We start from the raw sequence: 18,044 nt of genomic DNA, 5'->3' as shown, positions 1-18,044 counted from the left end.
GACTAATACAGACAGTGATACAGGAGGAGAGGACCCTGCCCCGAAGAGCTTACAATCTAGTAGGTGGGGGAATTTCACACACAAAGGATGTGAGATATGTAGTGTGGGAAGTAGTGATGGTTTCAAATGACAGAAGAAGCCGGGTAGGCTAAAATTAGGTTACCCCAATGGGGGGAGGGGATGGTATTTTATGGATCACATTTCCTGTCAAGACTTTTCTTGGGACAATACCACCAGTCTTCTGTGCCTTTAGCAGCCTAACATGGTGGAAGGCTATAAGTCGGTGACACCTCCTGATCCAGATACCCCTATGAAACGCATTGTATGCAGACCATGCTGGGGGCCAGGCCACCTCCATGTGCCTATACACAGCAATGGCCTTGATGATGGCTGGAGGTCATGTGATCATTCCAGGTGTGGAAATCGCCCTGTCAGTGGATGGGGAATGGATCCTGATATTCAATTTCTGCTTGGTCTCTCTAAAGAACACGGGAAAGTCTTACGCCTGCAGCTCCAGTCAGGGTCAGCTCATTATTGGTCTCCTTTTCCCCTGCAGGCTCCTCAGAACTCACCAACGTCATGATGGAGCCCGACCATCGGCCGGTATCCGAGGACATCATCAGCCTCACCCTGGAGATCGTCTTCCTGCTGACCGGCGAGGTGAGCTTCCTGTCCTTCTCCATCCATAGGGGCAATATTGTCACTGATACAGGCAGAAACTCAGAACTTTAGAGTTGTTGTATAGAGAGTCTGGTGTCAACTAAGAGGATTTTTTCTCTCTTATCCTTTAATTTTTCACCAAGGTCCTTCCTATGGAACTAAAAAAAATGTAACAAAGGTTCTGGTCATATCGCAGTTTACAGAGCAGGCAGGTGGTTCACATACATCTTGTTTAGGAAGCCATCTTGAATGCCGATGTGTTTATTTTTCCGGTAAGTCACCCGATGTGTTGACCAGGATGGGAAGGATTTTGGTCGTCATTCAGATAATGAATGGGTGTACATGGTAGATGGATGTGACAGCTGTAGATGGATGTGACAGAACCTTGGGATACATAGATATAGATTATGTCTAACGCTTTGTATTTTCACCTTCAATGTCCAGGACTATAAAGTGGTTGGGAAGTCCAGTGAATTTGCTAATAAAGGGATCCTGGGGTCCAAAGGAGCGAGCAGCACCCAGAGGCCGATGGTGCCCTCAACGTCGCGATCCATGACTGCAGACAAGAAGGTTTTGGAGGTCAGCAACAAGCTCATTCACCTACTGACTGGAGAGGTGAGGAGGATTCTGGGAACTGTCTGCTATTTGTGACACCTTGGCGATGGTCGCCTCATAATAGTTGTCATTTGTTGTTCCAAACAGGTGTGGAGGTTCTTGGGACGGGCCACTATGTGCAACGAGATGGTGAAGGAGAATCTACAGACCATCATCTCGCCTGGTAAGTGGAGGAAGTGTTAGAAGTCACAAGGGCCCATAGAGCTGGTTTTGTAAAATGTGTTGGTGAAAGTGGAGGTACCTCTGTAACCTAAGAGGGGGTGGTTTGGCCTCATATAGAGCTGATTTCTACAGGAAAATGATGTTTCCAAACTTAGCGGTCCGTCTCATGGTGTCTGCTCATCAGACGTCATAGGGTTTAAACAAAGTAGGTTTTATTATAGAGGAGCTTCATAAACAGATATTCGAGAAGCAGGACTTCATGAAGTCTACCAACCAAAATGGCAGCTTAGTGCAAAAGTTCTAAAACGGGAACCATCAGTTATCTACCTTTTGTTCAGATCTTGGTGTAGTCAACGTTTTGCTTATTCCAAAGGAAAGTGCTTAAAGTCTCTCCAGCTTGATGGGTCAATCTTCTTATCCTTTCTGAGGGTGGGATATTTATAGTGGTTGCTTGTAGGTGGGTTGGGTTGGGTACTTTTCCATAGATGACCAGCCACAGATTCCCCCAAACTTCTGAATGGATAGTCAGCATCCTTAATGGTATTTTCTGATGTTGAATTAGCAGAAAGTAGGCCACTGATTGTTGGGCATTGACCCAACTGGTGGCTTCTGGAATGTCAGTCCTTTCTGTCAGGGCCTTGATTGAGCTGAGAATTATAAAAAAAACCAATACTTTGAATGGGAAGTAGTTGATGGGCCCACCTAGCTGTACAGAAACCAGGGGACCCCTGATCAGAAAATTCCTGGTCATTTCCAATTAGACCGCGTTGTGTTCACATGTGCCTGTCCCATGATCCCTAGTACTTGGTCTTCATTGCATTGCATGGCCATTTTCCCGGTCTCTCGTAAAGTGGCCTTGTCATGGATTAGGAGCTATCTTAGGAGCATTAAGGGACACAAAGGACATAGAAGTCACAAGGATACTGTAACAGAAGCGAGTTTGGCTTTGACATTTCATCTGACTAGGAGATGGCCCTACTGATCTTCACCACTTTTTTATTGTAAAGTGACATGTGACCTGGTATTCAAGCAAAGTATGACTTTGCTTTTGTTCCAACCCCTCCTGCTACACCTTCCTCCTGCTTCCTTTGTCTCATCCAGGGAATGTTTCCAGTCCCTGTGTCATCCAGTGACAACAGTGTGCTCTTAGTCCACATTTCATCCACTGACCCTAATGAACCCCCATGACTCCCACTATGCTACTGGTGCACTTCAAGAGCATTACCAGTTCACTTGTCACCTAGTGACCTAAGGCAACCCAATTGTGCTTCAAATGCATGTGTATGATGTCTCCTATGTTCCTGCATATTCTAGATATTCATTCTATTATTGGGTAAAGATCGCTGTCTGTGACAATGATGTTACTGGAAACAGTAGCAGGGTTCTCCCCAGGCCCTTTTAGCTGGGGGCACCACCCGGCACTTTTCAGCACCCACCCGGCTGTTTTTGGGTGGTTACTAAAGAGTTTGGTCACAATACAGGGGCTGCCACCCACCTACAAATTCTTCCCACCCTGCTTAAAAAAATTTCTGGGTTGAGCACTGAGTAGGGTCAGGAACACCCAAATAAGTCTCCCAGGTGGACTGGAGCAGAGTGAGGAACTACGACGATGAGTTCAGCCTGCTGCAGTCCCTTAGGAAGCTGGCACATGACTTGACCCACAGGTGTCCCCAGAACTCATATCTAGTGTATTGAGCCTTTAATTTTATGTTTAACCCATTGTTTTTCCAGGTTCCTCAGACGTCCCCTACAATAAAAACACTGTGGCCACAATCAAGCAAGAGCCCTCCTTGTTTGAAGAGGACCTACCACATGCTGACCTCACCAATTCATCGTGCAATACTGTGGCTCGATTAATGGAGAGGAGAAGCCCATCTTATCCAAGGAGGGCAGCAGACCAGAAAGATGACTACGCTCAGACCCAAAATACATCGGCCCTTAAGGAGGAACCTGAAGCCTGTGAAGACGAAACTGAAGGGGATGTTTATATTCTCCCGGATCTGTATAAAAATATTTCGCCGGGACCTTGCGAGGAGGAACCTCCTTCACACTCTAATATCCGCAGATCTGCTGCTTATATCAAAGAAGAATCCATCCCTTACAAGGAGGAACATGTGAGTGATGGCGATGGCTATACCCAGTCAGATTATACGGTAGAAGAGAACAGCTGCGAAGAGGGCGGGTCACCGCAGCTTGAAGAAGATCCTTCCATAACCGTGGTGGAGTATGAGGACGAGCTGTATGGCTCTGCCTATTCTCCAACAGACCAAGTGCAACCTAATATGGAGCACCAGGAATGTTTCACCATGAATGCAGATATGATGAAGAGTCATCTGCACTCCCTCATAACCATGGACTGCTCGGCAAAAAACTCCATGCTCATTAGAAACGAGAAGCAGATTACCTGCCCTGATTGTGGCAAGTCATTTGCGGCCATTTCACACCTGGTCCGCCATCAGAGGATCCACACAGGGGAAAAACCTTTTACCTGCAGTTATTGTGGGAGGAGCTTCAACCAGAAGGCTACACTGATAAAACACCAGAGAACGCACACCGGTGAGAAACCCTTCGTCTGCTCCGACTGCGGCAAATGCTTCACCAGCAGTGCCAACCTCACCCAGCACCAGAGAGTTCACACCGGGGAGAAGCCATACACCTGCTCTGTGTGCGGGAAAAACTTCCGCAGTAGCCCCAACCTCATCACGCACCAGAGGATCCACACAGGAGAAAAGCCATACTACTGTGCTATCTGCGGTAAATTCTTCGCCAACAGCTCTGTCCTGGCCCGGCACCAGAAAACACACACTGGGGAAAAGCCATACGCCTGTAACGTGTGCGGGAAAAGATTCATCCAGAGCTGCCAGCTCAACAAACACAAGAGGGTGCACACTGTCCATTGACCCTGGCTCCCTCCAGAGCCCTATTTAGTACCTCATGTGGTCACAGGGGGGTGTCCTATACAAAATGGCGTCATAAGTAATCCTTAAAGGATAATATCACCCAAAATTATTATTTGAGGCAATAGTAGATAAAACAGCTGACTGTCATTGTAATGGCTGAGAGAGGTTTTAGGTGAGATTTGCCCCCAGTCGTTTGTATCTTTTCTGCTCCCACAATGGTAAAATTTTCCCAGTAGTGTTCCTTCCCCTCCCACAATGGGGAGTTTTTCCCCCAGTAGTTTGCGTCTCTGATCCTTCCATAATGGTAACATTATCCTCAGAAGTTTGTGTCTCTGCCCCTCCAACAATGGGGAGATTTCCTCCCAGTTCTCTGCCCCTCCAACAATGGGGAGATTTCCTCCCAGTTCTCTGCCCCTCCCACAATGGGGAGATTTTCCCCCCAGTAGTTCTCTGCCCCTCCCACAATAATAACATCTTCCCCAGAAATTTATGTCTGCCCCTCCTACAATGAGGAAATTTCATCTAGTAGTTTGTTTCTCGGCTCCTCCCAAAATGGGGAGTTCCCCTTTTCTTGTCTCCTCCCCCATGGCCCTGATGAATGTGTTCAGTGTGCCCTTGAAACATGTTTTTACATGTTTATTGTTACTGTGGTGAATCCCAGTTATTTGATTTTATTAGTGCTGCTCTAATCCTTCCTCTATATTTGCTCAGTGGGGTCCCCTTGGATAGGATAACCCCTAGTGAGCTGCCCAGCGTCTCAGGTGAGGTGACGCCATCATTTGGCCTGGTCTTGGCTATTACAGGGAATTTTCACAAACGGAGTGTAAGAGTTATAAAAAGTGGGTGGAGGAGACTCGCCAGCGACCAATAGTTTGGGGAACAAATGCGACCCTTCTGGGAGGAACTGGAGTCCCACTGACCCGTGTCACTATAGAGTCATGTTATCAGAGGGAGAAACCACCAACACTGCGGGGGGACTCTGAAGATTGACACCCCTGTGAGGATCCACCAGATCTTTGTACATCCGCTCAGATTTATGATACCATGAGATGAATGTTGTGAGGGGATGAAAGTGTTGGGTGAAACTTCAGGTGGAAGTGCAGCAGGTGCCTTTAAGTATCACCAATTTTGGGCAGATCTCCTCAGAATATGCTGCATAAATAAGGCCGACTCCTTTTCTTGTTAGTTTTTTTTTATGCTGTGATGAGGTCCTGAATCCGTCCCATCAGATTGTTTTTACAGATTTGTTAATGCATGCTGATTCAATAAATGCAACTGAAAAAAACGTTTGTTGTGGTTAGTGGATACCTCCATGGAGTAGCGCCCAATCCAGAGGACCCCTCCACCCACAATGCAATGTGTTGGGGGGTCTCGGGGTGCGGTTCCTTCTGTGTGTCGGACGGCCTTTCCAGGTTCTGTATTGTAATTCCAGAGTCTGCTTCTGTCCAATGACACGGGCTCTATGAGGAGATCCGACCAATGGGGGGCTCCCCAGCATCTACTGTACAGCCATTGATTGGATGAAGAGGACTTGTCACCAAACCCTGACCTGATGTTCTCAGACGGTGCTCCTTTAGCTGCACTGGAGGGAGCCAGGAGTAGCATTTACCCCCAGCTGCTCCATTAGTATCTGAGTGACCCCAACAGCTGCCATCAGGCCTAGTGTATCAAGGTGGGTGGGGGTCCCCATAGAATGGCAGCTCTTATCCTATTGGTGTGATCACTATAAGCCCCACCCACTTTGTGACAAGGACCAGGTACCAAAGAGAACCCGTCTACATGTTACACAGGGGTCTTGGTTGGTGTCATGTGACTGAGGCCACCATGTTTGACCTGAGGGGCATCACCATGGCTTCCTGCAACAGGTGACAGCGACGCTCCTGACTGGTGGGCCTCCATTGCGAAGAGGGATATAGACAGGTTCTCTTTGGAGGTTAACATTATCATTTCTATGCACAACTCATACACCATAGAGAGGTTTTACACGGTGTCAGGGCCCCGAAGAAGCAAAAACACCGGGACCGTCATCACTAAACCAATCCTGAGGGCCGCCATACCGCAATGCATCCTGGGAGTGATTACCACAGGCAGGAGATAAGCCCCGCCTATTCCGTCCTCAGCCAATCGGCTGGGAGCCAATCTAAGGCATGGAACGCAGAACCTGGAAGTCGGCTGTATCCAAAGTTCTGCGTGGAACGCAAACCCCGGAAGTAGTGGTTGCTAGGCGGTGGACCGCAAAACCAGGAAGAATACCGGAAGTATGTGTACTATGACCCGGAACTGATCGTTCTCTTATCAATGGGGTTTTTTTTTGTGTTGAGTTCCATGTGTCAGAGAGGAAAGCAGGGGGCACGCAGTGCAGGTGATTATTTGTGGTATCATCATCATCATTCACATCTCCATTTATCATCACATCTTCTGAGTTCAATCCTCCCTCCACATTACCAGACAATGGGGATGCTTTTTATTCTGCTTATATATTGACTTCCCATTACCTCCTGCACACAGGCTGCAAATCCTGATTAGTCTGAGACACAAATACATCAATATCACCCTGCATGACACTGTACAGTGCTAGGTATTGGATGTATGGCAGCCTTGATAGTCTCATATTGCAGGCACTAGGGTAGGGACACCTAAACAAGCACAACAATAATTAGGGACCTTCATCTTGGTGTTTTTTAGCCAGCCAGAGTCTGCATAGAGTCATAAATGGAAGGGACGTGTGGCTGTGTAGAGGCTGGGTACTTGGAAGACATTGGGAACAAGTATGGGGTTAGGATTTGTGGCTTCACTTGCTTCGTGTTTCTTCCTGCTGTATAATTCTAGAAATGTACAGACAGCCAGTCAGGAGGCATTTTTTTAAGAGGACAGCAATGGCCGCCCTTTGGGTATATTTGGTACCTAGATTGCTATGTTTATTGTACAGGTCTCTGCTGAAGCCACTCCCAGTCTGTGTAAAAAGACCCTCCGCACCCAAGGAAGTGACCCTGCCTGGGAGGAGCTGAGGATGGACATCCATCGGAGTCCAGTAACGGAGAATATAATAAGCCTGACCCTGGAGATCGTCCATCTGCTGACCGGAGAGGTGAGGGGTCCGTAGAACGAAGGCTTTATTGCCGGTAAAGATGTGGGCCGAGATATTGTCCCCTTCTCGTACATTGGTCATTCATTGTTGGCTCCCCTCATGCATTGGCCATCCATCGTTGGCTCCTCGTACATTGGTCATCCATTGTGGGCCCCCCTCATGCATTGGCCATCCATCGTTGGTTCCCCTATATATTGTCCACCCCTCTTGCATATTGGGGGGACATTAGCACTCCTCATACATTGTTCCCATCACATACTAGGAATGAGAATTGTGGGAATTCTGCATTAAAATTTGTATTTCAGCAGTATGTCATGTAATGGTGTCACCTTTCCACTTTAGGACTATGGCGTAGTGAGAAGGTCTGATGAAGGTGCCGTAGCTTCCAGCAGCTCTCGGATCATACAACCAGCCCCCCCTTCACTGACCAGGGATATGGAAAATGACAAAAAGATCCTTGAAGTCTCCAACAAAATCATTCACCTGCTGACAGGAGAGGTGAGTGGTGCCAGGAATTCTAGGACATTTACCGGTGACAGACTAGCGCTATGTATGGATGTATCATGGTGTCGAGTTATGAAATTTTTTTTTTTTTTTGCAGGTTTGGAAGTTTTTGGGTCACACTGTTCTATACAATGAACTGATAATAGAAAGTCACCAGAACGTCACTACTCTGGGTAAGAGAAGATTGGTTGGAGTTTGTAGGTGCTTGTAGGTGGACAGAATGTAAGGGCTGGGCTAAGCTATAGGTTGAAGAAGTGCCTAAATAACACACCCTACGTCACCCCCATGTGGTGGGATTCGCAGCAGAGCTCTGTTCACATAGCCTATGGTTAGGAGCCTGAGTTCCATGGGGTGCGGGAGCCGATCCAAGGGCATTGGTCATCAGTCTTTGGCCCATGTGATGACAATTTTGATACTACAAAGGTCAATGTTGACATCAAATCAATGTTCTTGTCCTTCGCAGATTCCCCCAAATATTGCCAACCTGAAACAACACCAAACAAAGTAAAGGAAGAAGCCAAGTCAGCTCAGGGAAGAGACCACACACAAAACAACGCCCTGATTCCCACAGGAAGTAAAAGTGATGGCTTGACGGATGGTGCCGAGTCTTTTGGAGTTGGATCTGTCACCAGTGGCGACCCTTGTACAACCTTGGACTATACGCAGGCCGAAGGCACATGTGATGATAAGGACATGGTGACATCACATGATGAACAGATTCTCATACCTAGTGACAGGTATACACCACCAGATCATGAGCAGCATGCTCTGAACCATATTAAGGATGAATTAGTTGTTGGAGATGAACACAATCTTCCACGTGCCGATCACATACCACGTTCGGCTACTCGTGTGAAGGAGGAATTCCATCACCTAGACACACAATACGCAACCCACATTAAAGCTGAAACCCCCATGTATGAAGAAGATGGGGTCACTGACAACATCTCGTATGCACAGACAGATTATACTGTTCCTGACACAGATGAGGACAGTGACCCGGAGATTGATACAGGACAAGAAGGCGCTTCTAGTTCGGCCCCTCAGTACAATGGAACAATTCACAATCAGCTCTGTCCCCCCGAGATAACGGTTACTGTTCACGGAACACACCAGTGCTCCCAGTGCCAGAAACTGTTCACCAGAAACTCTGATTTGCTAAAGCACCAGAGGGTCCACCAACGATCACAACCCATTATATGCACCGAATGTGGGAAAAGCTTTACCAAGAAGTCGCTGTACATTCGGCACCAAAGAATTCACACAGGTGAAAAACCATTTGCATGTGGCGACTGGGGGAAATGTTTTGCTGTCAGCGCTCACCTCACCACCCATCAGAGGATTCACACTGGCGAAAAGCCGTTCACATGCACTGACTGCGGGAAAAGCTTTAACCAGAAGGCGTCACTTATAAAACACCGGCGGACTCACACCGGAGAGAAACCTTTTGTCTGTTCTGACTGCGGAAAGTGTTTCACAAGCAGTGCCAACCTCACCCTCCACCAACGGGTTCACACTGGAGAGAAGCCCTATTCGTGCTCGGTATGTGGCAAGAGTTTTCGGAGGAGCCCCAACCTTATCTCCCACCTTAGGATTCACACAGGTGAAAAACCATACTCATGCTCCGTCTGCAACAAGTTCTTCACCAACAGCTCTGTCCTGGTCCGACACCAGAGGACGCACACAGGAGAGAAGCCATATTTGTGTTCAGAGTGTGGTAAAGGCTTAACTCGGAACTCACTGCTTCTTAAACACCAGCTGATCCACCGAGGGCAGAGGCCGTATGCTTGTACTTAATATCCCAAGGGTTTATTTTCCACCTGGATCATTTAAAAATCTAAAGGAGCAAAGTCTCTCACGAGCCAGGGCACCAACCTTTCTGTGAGCATCTTCCTATAAGACGGTCGCCCCAAAATGGCTCCAGAATGTTAGTTTTCGAGTCTGGCTGTAGTAGCATGCCACTCATTTATCATGATGAAAGGGACAATATAAGAGAAACCCGTTCAGTATTTCAGTATAATTAACTATATTACGGTTAATCTTTAGTATATTGAAAATTCTGGGTTGATACCAGGGCCAAAGGTGGCCCTAAATGCAGCTTATGGATTGTAGGGTTTTTGTTTTCAATGGTACTGCCCATTAAATCAGCCCTGTCAGGTTTCTAGGGCCACCTCCTTGTAATACAAGGGGTCCTGCGTTACCCCGGTGTCCTGTGCCTCCCTCTTCCCATTTCTTCCCATTCATTCTCTGTATTACCTCTTCAGTGTCTTGTGTCCTCAACCTACTCTCAGTTTCCTGTACTAGAAGAAGTATTATACCCCCTTTCTGGTGTCCCGTGTCTCCTACCTCCCCTCTGCTCCTTGTAATAAAAGAGTTGTTATACCCCCCTTTCCAGTGTCCCTTGTCTTTAACCCCCCTCCCCCCATTCCTTGTAACAGAAGACGTATCTTACCCCCCTCGGGTCCTGGTGACTCCGACGATGGAAGTACAAGACCTTTTCTATTACAAATAGCAGATACTGGAATTTTCTTAGGAACCTAAAATGACTCTTGAATCTACCTTGATATATAAAGCTGCTTTTTTGTTTATCTTGTTTTGAAGTGAATAATAGACTTCAATATCACTGAGATTTAGAGAAATTTCTAAGGCGGTAAAGTGGAATGATGCTTTATAGGTTATTTGTAGTCCTTGTGAAAGCAGACTTTGGTGGAGTTGGTTACAGATGGAAAAGTTTAGCCTCAGTCCGGTGGACGCAGGCACTGCACACAATGCTCACCCCATCAGTTCGGTGGAATATTTCTGACAACCTATGGCATGACGTGTGGACTAACCCTGAATTCCAGTCTCTGCTACAACTTGGAAAACATAGCACTTAGTATTTTGTTTTCAATGAATGTATTTTTTTTTGAGTTTGTTACACAAACCTTCTGTAAGTAAAACAGAAATTATGAGTGGTTGTCCCCATGGTGGTCTGTACTTGCTGATTATTGGGCTCAAAAGCAGCAAACAGTTGGTGTCCCGTTTGACCAACTTTTAGGGCTGGCTGTCTACCCTTCTGTATTAACCTCCTGTGTCCTCCTGGTGGATGACCATTGCTCTGAAGATGGCTGAGCCCTTGGGCACTCTGCAACCCCAATCTGTTGTTTACATGAAAAGTGTTTGTTGGGTTGGTACTATGATCCAGGCCTTTAAGATACTCTGAGCTTCAGTGCCTGTTCATTTCTATAGCCCAGGTCTGAGTATGAGGACGATGCTCTGAGCATCACAGGACTTTGGACAGTTTTACGTTTGGGTAAAGGGGGGGGGGGGCACCCCTAAAGATCATGGAAACAGTCGGTTTCACTCCAGCAGTGAAGTCTCTCTACCATAATTCCTGATTTCTGTCCCTGCTTACCTGGGGGTTTTGGGTGTCCTTGCCCACCTTTGCTTATTCCATATCCTCCTGTTTCATGCTGAATAATGTAACCCCCCATAATAGAAACAGCAGGTGTACAGACCTGAGAACACAGCATAGGGGTTGTTGAGACCCTTGTGTAGACCAGGGAACATAAAGAAATCGGAACCCCTTATATCGGTCACAGCAAGTGCACAACCCTAAAAATCAATTAAACCATTGAGAGCACTTCAAAGCCTTTTTTCCATGAAGGTGATGCAATTTTCCTGAAGCTAAGCCCAGCAATTCTGGTAAATCTGCTGCTTAGCCTTTGGCAACCACTTACCTCCTCCTGAACTCTCCGGGGTTTATAGCATTTCAGACTGAGCACCCACAAGACCGATGGCCCATCGCTCATCAGATCATAACAAGAGCATTAGTCCAAATCTAATTCCTCCCCCTAATCCCTGGTGGGTGTAAGCTACACCTTCTTTCCAGATGTTGGACATCCGGATTTCCACCGTCACACCAGGAGATTTGTATAGAGCAGAGATGAGAGCTGAGTTGGGGAAACACTTTACCTTTAATCAACATCATTTTGTCTACAGATCAGAAACTTTCTATACACACCAATAAAGCTATCGTCCATCTGATCTGTGACACTATGCCTGCGGGCATTGCCTGCTCAGTGCTATTTGTGGGCTATTCCTTCATGTCTAAGTCTTTTGGGCAATGCGGTCATTTCACAAAGTTTGAAGGACAGGGACTCTTTTCCCGGTTGACATATTGGTAAAGAAATGCCCAGCAGGGTTCCAATCCCTATTCCTGTCATCTGCCCTTCCCCAACTGTATTACAAGGTTCTATTCCACTTCCCTGACTTCCTACCTGCACCGTGGAATACTGGTGAATATTTGCAAACTATTGACATTCGCCCACCACCTGCTTTGAAAACAATCCTGATATTGATGTTCCCTTGGTGTTTATTACTAAAGACACGCCAGGTAATTTTTCAGGATGGCTGGGAAGCAGTGAAATATACAGAATCTGTAAATAAACAGTGTTTTAATATAATTGTATGAAATTGTTCATTCATTAAATAACTTTTTTTTTTAAACCAAAAAGTCTTCAGGTTTATTTAACGTGTGTGAATTTTCTGATGTTTAACAAAGTTTGCTTTCTGAGAGAAACATTTTCCACACTTCAGGCAGGTATAGGGGCGCTCCCCAGTGTGAAACCGGTGATGGACCACCAGGCTGGAGCTTCTTGTGAAAGACTTCCCGCACACGGAGCAAGTGAATGGCTTCTCACCTCTGTGGCCCCTCTGGTGACTGCTAAGAGATGATTTTTGATTGAAGCTTTTTCCACATTCCGAGCAGATGTATGGCTTCACTCCCGTGTGGATTCTCTCATGCTGCAGAAGACAAGACTTCCGAGTAAAGCATTTTCCACACTCCGAACATAAGAAGGGTTTCTCCCCTCGGTGCATCCGCTGGTGGCAGACTAGGGTCGTCCTGTGTGAAAAACTTTTTCCACATTCGAAGCAGGGATAGGGCTCCTCCCCGGTGTGAACTCTCTGATGAACAGTGAGGTCTGACTTGAAGAAAAATCGTTTGCCACACTCGAGGCATTGCTAACGCTTCTCATCAGCATGTGGAGATGAATTCTTGGTGAAACATTTCCCACACTCAGAACATGAATTGTTCTTACTGTGGTGCGGGTTGTTATGTTGAACCGTATCAGATGAATATTTTTCTGCATTAGATGGATTAAATGACCTGTACGTACTCTGAAGTCCTAGATGGATATATGGGGCAAATGTAGGTGGCTGATCAGGAAAAGGTCCCTTAGGCGTGGAGGGTTTGGGTGATGGGGTATTTAAGTCATGATAGCTTTCTCCTGAAGCATGTGGTGGCCTCTTCTTATCTTCAGTATAGCACTTGACTCTTCCTTCCCAGGTTCTCCTAACTGTTTGTCCATCTAATAAAAAAAAAAGGCAAAAACACAGATCACAACCAAAGACCCCAATATGACCATGCTGTTTGAGAAGATCCACTTCCTGGCGGAGAGATTTACCCCTCCTATTTCCATTTCTTCCATTTAAGTCTATCACATTATTGGCCTTTTTATCCAATAGTATGGGAAAGAGTGGCAGGACCAGGTACCAGAGCCTGGTTGGTGTTTGCATACTCAAGCACCTCCTAGGATTTGAGTCTTCTGGGAACTTGGCTAGGATTCTGTGCAGGCAACATGGGGAGTGTGTGATACCAAGGTCAGTTTGGTGTCACATGTATTAGACTACAAAGTAATCCTTCAGCTTCTAAAAGAAAGCATGGAATGGCCAAATATACCATCCGCTATCTCCATCTAACCATGAATGACCAGAGGGTCAACTCATATGGACCAAGAAACAAGACTTGTCCCATTGAGGCCTGGGCAAAATCGGATTGAGAATAGTCTCGCCTCCCAAGTTTTTAATTCCGCCAAAATTCCATCTCTATCAATTTTCCTATATTACCCCTGAGACTGAACAGAATGTTGTGCATATTAGTGTCAGGACCTACCTTCCTCCAGATCTGGAGAACCCTCCTCCACTGAAAATAGATGTTCATCCATTGCATATATTTTCTTATCATCTTTATCCACATCCTCCACCTTAACCACAACCAGATCGTCAATCTAAAAGAGTAGAAACAAAAGTGTAAAATTAGGTTTAGGGTGATTGATAGAACCCCCAAAGTCCATCTACCTGGCTATGCAATGGAATGATGGGTCATTCTGGTGGGTTTATGAGGCCCCTTAATTTCTCCTACCTGATGATGGTGAGGGATCTCCTGACCTTCCTGTGTGGAATCCCCGGAATACAGAGGACGGGGACATCTCTCTGGTGGGTTTATGAGGCCCCTTAATTTCTCCTACCTGATGATGGTGAGGGATCTCCTGATCTTCCTGTGTGGAATCCCCGGAATACAGAGGACGGGGACATCTCTCTGGTGGGTTTATGGGGCCCTTAGTCTCACCTACCTGATGATGGTGAGGGATCTCCTGACCTTCCTGTGTGGAATCCCAGAGGTCCTTGTGTCCTTCTAAATACTCCCACTCCTCCATGGAGAAATAGACAGTGACATCCTGACACCTTATAGGAACCTGACACACACTATTATACAGTCACCATTCAGACACTTCCGATCATAATCTCCCAGAATTCCCTGCTCACCTCTCCCGTCAGGAGCCCAATCATCTTCTGGAGGACTTCGAGAACCTTCTTGTCATGATTTCGCTCAGAAGTCAGGGATGGAGGTGGAGGCACTGGGATGTTCATGGTCAATGACTTCTTCATAAGAACGTAATCCTACAAAACGAGACAATAAACTTTATTGGTCCATAGAATTAAAGCTTAAGATTTCAAGAGATTATGGCATGTGACCTCCCAGAATCCTCCTCACCTCTCCGGTCAGCAGGTAGATGATCTCCAGGCTGAGGTCCAGTATCCTCTCAGTCATGTCACGTGTTCTCTCCATGGTGATGTTGGGATCATTCAGTCCTGCATGTAGGCCCCCCTCTCCAGCAGGCACCACACAGCCCTATGGGTAATGGAGGATCATTGAAAGGAAAGAGTCCAAATCCTCATGGAGGCCATTGTGTTGTAGATCTCTGCATAAGGACATGACACTCCAATTTAAGTAAAATTATTAAAATGCTATGAAAGTATTTGGAATATTGAATAGATTAGAGACCAATACCTGAAATAATATTGATGATCAGTTATGAGATATTTCCAACAGGTAAATAAAATGTCCCCAAATAACGACTACAAAAACATGGACACAAAAAAGAGAGAAAAAAACTACATTTCCCAGCATCCTATGCCATAGGGGACATTATCAGGCAGCTGGTTTGTACAGAGAGGTCAGTGGATGCAATAATGAGGGCTCATCTGTGTCATTAATATTGTCATGGCGCAGTGTGGTCTCCTAGGTAACAGACCGCTAGTCATGAACCTTGTGGGCTGGAAGGTTGTGGGGGGTCAGCCTCCATTGGGTGTCCTAGGATTAGTGCAGGTCACATTTATATGTGGGTGTGTATTTTTTATATTTATATATCTTGGTGTGTTTATAGACAAATAATATAACACACAAATACAACATTCACTGCATATCATATACCCATTGACCCCATGGATGCAGCACATCTCCCCTTCTGCACTCCTCTCCTCCTTTTCTCTTCTTTCCCTTTGTCTGCAGCTTATTTCGCCACTTGCCTCCTACTTGTCCCACTCTAATCTCTACATTTCCTCTTCTTCTATTCTCTTTCCAGTTCCTTTCCTCTTTCACTTTCCTTTCTCACCCCCTTTCTCTCACCTTGCCTATGATCTGCTCCTTTCCCTCCTGAAGGTCAACCTCCTCTCCTCTCCCCTCCATGTGGTTGCCTATCTTGAGTTCTTCTCTTCCTCTCCTTTGCATTTCCTCTCCTCTTTTTTCACTTCTGCATTTCTTTCCTTTCCTCCACCTTCCCTTCAATCCCCTCATGACTCTTGCACCTTTCCTCCCTTCCTTTGACCTCCTCTCTTCTCTCTGCCTAGTGGCACTTCATTTTTCCTCTTTCCTGCATCCAATATCTTCTCTTCCTCTGCTCTCATCTCCTTTCCTCCTCTTTCTCTCTTCTCTCTGCCTAGTGACAGTTCATTTTTCCAGTTTCCAATCTTTTCTCTTGCTCTCCTCGTTTCCTCCTCTCTTCCACTTCCCTGTCCTGCTCTTTCTGTCTAGGGACAGTTCATTTTTCCTCTTCCACTTTCCTATCTCCAATCTCTTCTTTCTCTCCTCTGCTCATGTTTCTTCTTCTCCTCTGCCCTCCTCTTTCTCTTTGCCCTGTGACAGTTCATTTTTCCTCTTTCCTGTCTTCAATCTGTTTTCTTCCTCTGCTCTCCTCTCTTTCTTCCTCTCTTCTTCTTCTTCATCTCTCTGCCTAGTTACAATTCATTTTTCTTTTTACCCATCTCCAATATCTTCTCTTTCTTTCCTCTGCTCCCATCTCTTCTCCTCCTCTGTCCTCCTCACTCTCTCTTCTCTCTGCCTAGTGACAGTATATTTTTCTGCTTTCCTGTTTCCAATCTCTTCTATCTCTCCTCTGCTCATCTTTCTTCTTCTCCTCTGCCCTCCTCATTCTCTTTGCCCAGTGACAGTTTATTTTTCATCTTTTCTGTCTCCAATTTCTTCTCTTTTTCTCCTCTGCTCTCCTCTCTTATTCTTCTCTGTCCTCCTCTCTCTGCCTAGTGACAGTTCATCAGTTTTCATCACTTTTCAGTTTCCAGTCTTTTTTCTTCCTCTCCTTTCGTTTCCTCCTCTCTTCCACTTCCCCGTCCTGCTCTTTCTGTCTAGGGACAGTTCATTTTTCCTCTTCCTCTTCCCTGTCTCCAATCACTTCTCTTCTTTCTCTCCTCTGCTCATCTTTCTTCTTCTCCTCCGCCCTCCTCTTTCTCTTTGCCTTTTGCAGTTCATTTTTCCTCTTTCCTGTCTTCAATCTGTTTTCTTCCTTTCCTCTCCTTTCTTCTCTTCATCTCTTCTTCTTCATCTCTCTGCCTAGTTACATTTCATTTTTCTTTTTACCCATCTCCAATGTCTTCTCTTTCTTTCCTCTGCTCCCATCTCTTCTCCTCCTCTGTCCTCCTCACTCTCTCTTCTCTCTGCACAGTGACAGGTCATTTTTCCTCTCTCCTGTCTCAAATCTGTTCTCTTCTCTCCTCTGCTCATCTGTCTTCTCCTCCTCTTTCCTCCGCACTCTCTCTATTCTCTGCTTAGTGGCACTTCATTTTTCCTCTTTCCTGAATCCAATATCTTCTCTTCCTCTGCTCTCATCTCCTTTCCTCCTCTTTCTCTCTTCTCTCTGCCTAGTGACAGTTCATTTTTCCAGTTTCCAATCTTTTCTCTTCCTCTCCTCGTTTCCTCCTCTCTTCCACTTCCCTGTCCTGCTTTTTCTGTCTAGGGACAGTTCATTTTTCCTCTTCCTCTTTCCTGTCTCCAATCACTTCTCTTCTTTCTCTTCTCTGCTCATCTTTCTCCTTCTCCTCTGCCCTCTTCTTTCTCTTTGCCTTGTGACAGTTCATCTTCCTCTTTCCTGTCTTCAATCTGTTTTCTTCCTCTCCTGTCCTCTCCTCTGCTCTCCTCTCTCTCTTCCTCTCTTCTTCTTCTTCTTCATCTCTCTGCCTAGTTCATTTTTCTTTTTTCCCATCTCCAATGTCTTCTCTTTCTTTCCTCTGCTCTCATGTCTTCTCCTCCTCTGTCCTCCTCTCTTCTCTCTGCCTGGTGACAGTATATTTTTCCGCTTTCCTGTTTCCAATCTCTTCTCATCTTCTCTTCTCTTTCACTCCTCTGTCCTCATCTTTTCTTTGCCTGATAACAGTTCATTATTTGGTTATGCTTTCAGAATTCAAGCTGAGGTCAGCCATTCCCACCCTTAGCTCTGTTCTACTAATCCTTACGATGGACAAGGACAATATCCACGTGACACAGAAAATATTAAACCTCACTCTGAACATCATCTACCTGCTGACTGGAGAGGTGAGGAGGACGCTTGGAGGGTCAAGTGACATCCATCTGATCTCTATAAGACAAAGAGTTGATGGGACCTGTTTGCTTTCCTAACAGGATTACGTGGTGGTAAAGAAGAGGACTGGAGAGTGTTTGACTCCTAGCCTTCCCCCTCCTTGCAAGGGGGTTGTAGGAGATTCTCGAAGTCCAGTAGACT

The 18,044-nt window shown here is 46.0% G+C and overlaps 3 protein-coding genes and 1 long non-coding RNA gene across 7 annotated transcripts in view; 2 read left to right on the top strand and 2 right to left on the bottom strand.

Moving 5' to 3' along the window:
* The window catches only part of LOC140338992 (uncharacterized), a 223,720-nt gene that overhangs the window by 15,498 nt on the left and 190,178 nt on the right, over positions 1-18,044 (bottom strand). The window lies entirely within an intron of this gene.
* LOC140339031 (uncharacterized) lies at positions 68-5,622 on the top strand. 3 transcript variants are annotated; one of them, XR_011922356.1, is made up of 5 exons: positions 68-660; positions 1,105-1,275; positions 1,363-1,438; positions 3,169-4,665; positions 4,704-5,622. XR_011922356.1 is itself a non-coding variant. In XM_072423541.1 (5 exons), the coding sequence occupies exons 3-5, from the start codon at positions 1,189-1,191 to the stop codon at positions 4,335-4,337; spliced, it is 1,332 nt and encodes a 443-aa protein (XP_072279642.1). In that variant the 5' UTR covers positions 527-660; positions 804-932; positions 1,105-1,188; the 3' UTR covers positions 4,338-5,622. The 3 variants fall into 3 exon arrangements, 2 of the variants coding, with proteins under 2 accessions (XP_072279640.1, XP_072279642.1); XM_072423541.1 differs by adding an exon at positions 804-932 and having other exon boundaries at positions 527-660; positions 3,169-5,622; XM_072423539.1 differs by having other exon boundaries at positions 3,169-5,622.
* LOC140339819 (uncharacterized) overlaps positions 7,231-18,044 on the top strand; it is a 38,623-nt gene continuing 27,809 nt past the window's right edge. Inside the window, exons 1-7 of the mRNA XM_072424720.1 lie at positions 7,231-7,425; positions 7,768-7,923; positions 8,027-8,102; positions 8,393-9,718; positions 12,680-12,736; positions 17,724-17,857; positions 17,945-18,037. Of these exons, the coding sequence (XP_072280821.1) occupies positions 7,252-7,425; positions 7,768-7,923; positions 8,027-8,102; positions 8,393-9,718; positions 12,680-12,736; positions 17,724-17,857; positions 17,945-18,037 (2,016 nt within the window). The 5' untranslated portion in view covers positions 7,231-7,251. The remainder of the gene's footprint in view (positions 7,426-7,767; positions 7,924-8,026; positions 8,103-8,392; positions 9,719-12,679; positions 12,737-17,723; positions 17,858-17,944; positions 18,038-18,044) is intronic.
* On the bottom strand, positions 12,793-14,364 carry LOC140339156 (uncharacterized). Its single transcript, XR_011922374.1, has 3 exons — positions 14,114-14,364; positions 13,865-13,979; positions 12,793-13,280 (listed from the first exon to the last, which is right to left on the bottom strand). It is a non-coding gene; the product is annotated as an uncharacterized lncRNA (long non-coding RNA).

The sequence above is a fragment of the Pyxicephalus adspersus genome, chromosome 10, assembly GCF_032062135.1.
Source record: "Pyxicephalus adspersus chromosome 10, UCB_Pads_2.0, whole genome shotgun sequence".
Taxonomy (NCBI): domain Eukaryota; kingdom Metazoa; phylum Chordata; class Amphibia; order Anura; family Pyxicephalidae; genus Pyxicephalus; species Pyxicephalus adspersus.
This window is presented reverse-complemented; position numbering and strand designations above follow the sequence as displayed.

What these genes read in the sequence shown, in the direction of transcription:
- LOC140339031 (XM_072423539.1), top strand. Translation starts at nt 580, where the DNA reads ATGATGGAGCCCGACCATCGGCCGGTATCCGAGGACATCATCAGCCTC. An exon ending in TCTTCCTGCTGACCGGCGAG is followed by an intron (nt 661 to 1,104) that starts GTGAGCTTCCTG and finishes TTCAATGTCCAG; the next exon opens with GACTATAAAGTGGTTGGGAA. An exon ending in ACAGACCATCATCTCGCCTG is followed by an intron (nt 1,439 to 3,168) that starts GTAAGTGGAGGA and finishes TTGTTTTTCCAG; the next exon opens with GTTCCTCAGACGTCCCCTAC.